This window comes from Panthera onca, chromosome C1, assembly GCF_046562875.1.
Source record: "Panthera onca isolate mPanOnc1 chromosome C1, mPanOnc1 haplotype 2, whole genome shotgun sequence".
In the NCBI taxonomy this organism is placed as follows: domain Eukaryota; kingdom Metazoa; phylum Chordata; class Mammalia; order Carnivora; family Felidae; genus Panthera; species Panthera onca.
Window position 1 is genome coordinate 18,425,981 of NC_138346.1, and position 5,184 is coordinate 18,431,164.

The following is a 5,184-nucleotide window of genomic DNA, read 5'->3' on the forward strand; positions in this document are numbered from 1 at the left end:
TGCCTTTCCACGCCTCCAACGTTAAGGACTGAGTTAAGGGTTTATGTAAAGATATACCAGGCACATTAAGGGAAGCAAAGGCTTCTAGAACCTGAATCCCATGAGGCCAGGCCTCATGGAGTCTACATCAAGAGCCAGTGACAGATTCAAAGGAGTCCTGGGACCCTCAGCAAATTGAAATTCTTGGGTCTTCGTTCTTCCACGTCTCTGCCCCTGTCTACTTTCAGACTCTGCCAATTCATCCGTCTTTCCCTGACTTTCCCACCCAAGTTCCTGAGGAACCCAAGATCTGAGCTGCTCTGAACATCTATCTCAGGGGGGCCCTGAAAGCCGTGATCTCTGGCCAGTCTGCAAATCAGCTGATCTTGAACTAGGGGTCCATCAGCTAAGGTAGAGAATAGCAAGGGAGAGGCATGAGGGTCAGCTGTCTCCAGAGCGGCTGTCGAGGGCTCAGAACACTTTTATGTTTTCTCCACACCAGCTCCCCACCAGATGCATGTCCAATTACAGCTCTTGAACTCCAGATCTTTAGGTCAAGTGAGGCTGTGTGACCTGAGAGCCTACAATCCTATGCTCCTGGGGCCCAGACCTGCTCCCCACCATATCAGAGAAGCCAGAGAATGCATGACAAGTCATATGCACTATGTTGTTTATTGTCACATGTTGCCCATGGGACAGGGTCATATGGGGGAGGGGGGCCCTCAGGCAGAGAGAGATGGAAGGAGGCGGAAGTAAGAACCATCTATTTTCTGAACTCGGCTCTTCCTTCCAGCTGTTGATGGTGGGGGCTTGGCCACCAGCGGGACTCCCTCAGATACAAGCACAGTGTTGCGTGAGAAGGTTGGGCACGGTCTCATACTTAAAAGAGTAACCACCATCTGAAGTGGTGCGGACACGTAGGGGCCTCATGGTCCCAGGGAGGGCAGCACAGCAGGGCCGGGCCCCTGGCACTAAAGAAAGGGGCTGGGCAGGGGTCGGAGGAGCCCCAGGGACCAGCAGGGGCAGGTCTGGTGGGGCAGTCAGCCCACAGCCACCGTGACAATAGTGGAAGATGAAGCTGGGAGGGTGCACGATCCACCGGTCCCAGCCCAGCTCCTGGAAGGAGATATTGAGGGCCGCTCGGTGACAGTCCGCATGGGCAGCGGGTTCCTCTGGAGACCTCTGGAGCAGGCGCAGCGCGGCGGGAGACCAAGGCCAGGGCAGCGGGGGAGTGGAGCGGCGGGCTCTCTCCCCTCCACTGGGCGGCCTGGCCCGCGTGTGGGCCACCAGGAAGGGTGTGGTCTCGGGCCGGGCTGAGCAGGAGCAGAGAGGGCAACGCAGCTGTAGCACCAGGACGGGGTGGGTCAGCAGAGGGAGGGCAGAGGTGGCCAGGTGCAGCACGGCCCAGCGAGAGGGGGCCTGGCCCAACGACATGGGCACAGCCATGGGGACCCCTGATGACAGCGCCAGCAGGCTCAGCAGGGGTCCAGAGCTGTTGGAGGCTGCTCTGTCCTGCCTGTCCAGTCCCGTGTGGAACCACAGGTGGGCTGATGTCACCTGGCGGCTGCGTGTGTGCTTGGATGGCTGGAACACATACGTGAAGAGGCTCTCCTCGGCCTCCTGGGTCAGCTCTCTGGCAGCCGGCTCATCCCCACAGCTGGCACCTGCAGGAGATAGCAGGAAGGGAGAGGGCAGCCCGGACTGGCAGAGCCTGGGACCCCTCCTCCTCAGCCACTCTCCTGAGTGCTCTGTCAGACTTGGGGCCCCTCTCCGGTCTTGAGAGAACTGACAGAGGCTCTCCATTTGTTATTTCATCTCTATAGGACGCAGAAAATATAAGACGCTGCCAACTTCCCTCTGAAGTGGTTTTACCTATTAACATTCCTATCAGCAACGTATACGAGGCCCTGCCCACCCTCTACTTTCACTTGGAGCTGTTAGGCCTGAATCTCTGCTCACTGATAGTGTGAAATGGATGATAGTACTTTAGATACACAGGCAATTGTTTTAGTACCTCATATATCTTTTTACAAGTCAGAAATGTTGCACGATAAACTCTTTAAAACAATTCCGCTTGGGGCACCTGGGTGGCTCAGTGGGTTAAGCGTCCGGCTTCAGCTCAGGTCATGATCTCACGGTCTGTGAGTTCAAGCCCCGCGTCGGGCTCTGTGCTGAGGCTCAGAGCCTGTGCTCAGAGCCTGGAGCCTGCTTTGGATTCTGTGTCTTCCTCTCTCTCTGCCCCTCCCCCGTTCATGCTCTGTCTCTCTCTGTCTCAAAAATAAATAAACATTAAAAAAAAAAAAAAAAAAACAATTCCGCTTAAGAGCGGCTCAGTCATTTGAACTTCCCACTCTTGGTCATGATCTTGAGGTTCGTGGGATTGGACCCCGTGTCAGGGTCAGTGCTGACAGCAAGAAGTCTGCTTGGGATTCTCTCTCCCCCTCTCTCTCTGCCCCTCTCCACTCATGCACGCGCTCTTTCTCTCTCTCTCTCTCTCTCTCTCTCTCAAAATATATAAATAAACGTTTAAAAAACACACACACAATTCCACTTAAAAAAAAAAAAAAAAGGTTAATACCAGAGAGAAAAAGGAGGGACAGGAGGGGAAGGTAAACAGCCCAGGATAGAGGGCAGGGCTTTCTAAGAAAGGTGATTGGCTAGAGGGTTACTGGAGGGGTTGTGGGAGGGGGCATGGGCTAAATGGGTAAGGGGCATTAAGGAATCTACTCTTGAAATCATTGTTGCACTATATGCTAATTTGGATGTAAATTTAAAAAACAAAATTAAGGGGCGCCTGGGTGGCTCAGTCGGTTAAGCGTCCGACTTCAGTTCAGGTCACGATCTCACGGTCCGTGAGTTCGAGCCCCAAGTCGGGCTCTGGGCTGATGGCTCAGAGCCTGGAGCCTGCTTCTGATTCTGTGTCTCCCTCTCTCTCTGCCCCTCCCCTGTTCATGCTCTGTCTCTCTCTGTCTCAAAAATAAATAAACGTTAAAAAAAAATTTTTTTTTAATTAAAAAAAAAACAAAAAAAAAACAAAATTAAAGTTAAAAAAAGAGAGAGAGAGAGAAGGAAGGTGGTTGGCATCCTTCCCCAACAGGTATGCAGGCTATACTAAACAATCTGGACTAGTTGACAGACTGGGGTTAAGACTATAGTGTGACCCAGATTCTGTTATAAATCTCACAAGTGATCTATTTTGCAGATAAGGAGAAAGGGTTACAAAAATGAACTACTAAGTGGCCAGGCTGGGATTCTGCCCCATCCCAGAGCCACACCAACTCACAGTGCTGCACGAGGACTAAAGCACAGGGAGGCAGGGGGTCCCCTCTGAGGGAAAGATGGGCCAGATTACGAGAAAGTCCACCCGGAAGAGGACTTTATTGGTTCAGTCAGTGGAACATGGGAACGTGCATAAGGAGATGAGAAGTCAAGAGAAAGTAGACTAATTTCCTGGAAAAGTGTCTCAATTAATCTCACTCCTGCATCTCTGATACCTTCTCAAGCCTCAGCTAATTGGGGCTAAAGAAACAAGATTCCGAGCAGGGAGTGGAGGCAGAGAAAGAAGGAAACATGGAAGGAAGGGGCCAATACCCAAATATCTCTGTTGCTAGAGACTCTAGGTCTCCCCAATGAGTATCTCCCAAATGCTTCCTCTCAGCCTTACATCATTTCACTTAATCCTAAGAGGTAGGCATTACTGCCCGTTTTAAATTTTTTTTTTTTCAACGTTTTTTATTTATTTTTGGGACAGAGAGAGACAGAGCATGAACGGGGGAGGGGCAGAGAGAGAAGGAGACACAGAATCGGAAACAGGCTCCAGGCTCCGAGCCATCAGCCCAGAGCCCGACGCGGGGCTCGAACTCACAGACCGCGAGATCGTGACCTGGCTGAAGTCGGACGCTTAACCGACTGCGCCACCCAGGCGCCCCTGCTGCCGTTTTAAAGTGAGGAAACGGAAGCTCAGGAAGGTTTAGTAACTGGTCCCCTGTTGCAAAGCCAGTTAAGCGGCGTGTATGGGACTCAAACCCAGACCTGTCTGGCTCCCAAGCCCACGCCTTATGTACCACACTGCTTCTCAAAGTCAAAGTCACCCTGCCAGTTCCCTGCCCTCATTACCTGTAGTTGGGAAAAGGATGGCCTGGGAGACATCCTCCTCCTCCCTGGGCTGAGAGCCCCTGTGCACGAAGCCCCCCTGGGCATGTCTTCGAGGCAGACGCCTGACTCCAGGATCCCCACTTTCCTCGGTCACTGCCGGAGGCCCCAAAGCATCCAAGAACAGGGCCCTCACCTTGGCCAGGACAAGTTCCCGGTCCAGCTCTGGCCCGGGGCAGCCATGCCCACTCTTCAGAGACAGCAGTAAGAGGAGCAGGAGTGGAGGCTGGGGCAACATGGCTCACCCAGCGGAGGGCCAGCGATGTCCGGTGCCCTTTCTGTCAGGGTCTGCCCCCCACCCCCCGCCTCCCCACTCTGCCCTCCCATCCCAGTACTGGCCCTCTTCTACCCCTCTCATCCCAGTCTCCCCAGTCCTTCCCACGCCCTGCAGTCCAAGTTGCCCCTGCCCATGGCATTGAGACCTCCTATCTCTGACGCAGATGTCTGTGGCCCTGAGCCTTATCTCCCACTCCTGCCAGGCATGTGGGGGAGGGGGCTGGTGAGAGTTCTCACCCAGAGTGACCTGACCTACACATACAACCCGTTCCCCCTATTCTCTCTCTCAAACACACACACACACACACACACACAGCCACATCCCAGCACCCAGCACAGAGGTGACATCAGGTACAACAGGAGCCTGGGAGCTGGGGTCAGCCAGCTCCTAACAGTGTTACTCGTCGTCGAGGAGACAGAATGCGCCAGCCCCTCAGACCTTGGGCGGAGTGGGGGGGGGGGGGGGGGGGTGGGGGGGGTGGCTTTCAACCAAGCAGCTGCTGGGCGGGTCATGGGGGGGAAGGGCTTAGGTCGGGGCTAGAACTGGGGCTAGGGCCGGGGGCAGGTGGTCCCGCCTGCTCTAAACTTAGCCTGGAGGAGCCAGTCTGGGCTCTTGTCCTCCAGCTGTGTCATCAGAGAATATTTTTGGGATTGGCAGCTGCAGGCGCCTCTGCCACTCAGGCCCAAGCCTGGCGGGCGGTTGGGGACCTGGCGGCTGGAGGTGGGAGGGAGGAGGGGAAAGAGGCCCAGGCTGTGGGAGGGGGCTGGGAAGAGAGG

The 5,184-nt window shown here is 54.6% G+C and overlaps 1 protein-coding gene across 1 annotated transcript; it reads right to left on the bottom strand.

Moving 5' to 3' along the window:
• Window positions 1–632: 632 nt before the first annotated feature.
• On the bottom strand, window positions 633–4,788 carry INHA (inhibin subunit alpha). Its single transcript, XM_060623749.3, has 2 exons — window positions 4,096–4,788; window positions 633–1,643 (listed from the first exon to the last, which is right to left on the bottom strand). Exons 1-2 carry the CDS (start codon window positions 4,367–4,369, stop codon window positions 811–813), a joined length of 1,107 nt encoding a protein of 368 aa, XP_060479732.3. The 5' UTR covers window positions 4,370–4,788; the 3' UTR covers window positions 633–810.
• Between the last annotated feature and the right edge of the window lie 396 nt (window positions 4,789–5,184).

What these genes read in the sequence shown, in the direction of transcription:
- INHA (XM_060623749.3), bottom strand. Translation starts at nt 4,369, where the DNA reads ATGTTGCCCCAGCCTCCACTCCTGCTCCTCTTACTGCTGTCTCTGAAG. An exon ending in CATCCTTTTCCCAACTACAG is followed by an intron (nt 1,644 to 4,095) that starts GTAATGAGGGCA and finishes TATCTCCTGCAG; the next exon opens with GTGCCAGCTGTGGGGATGAG.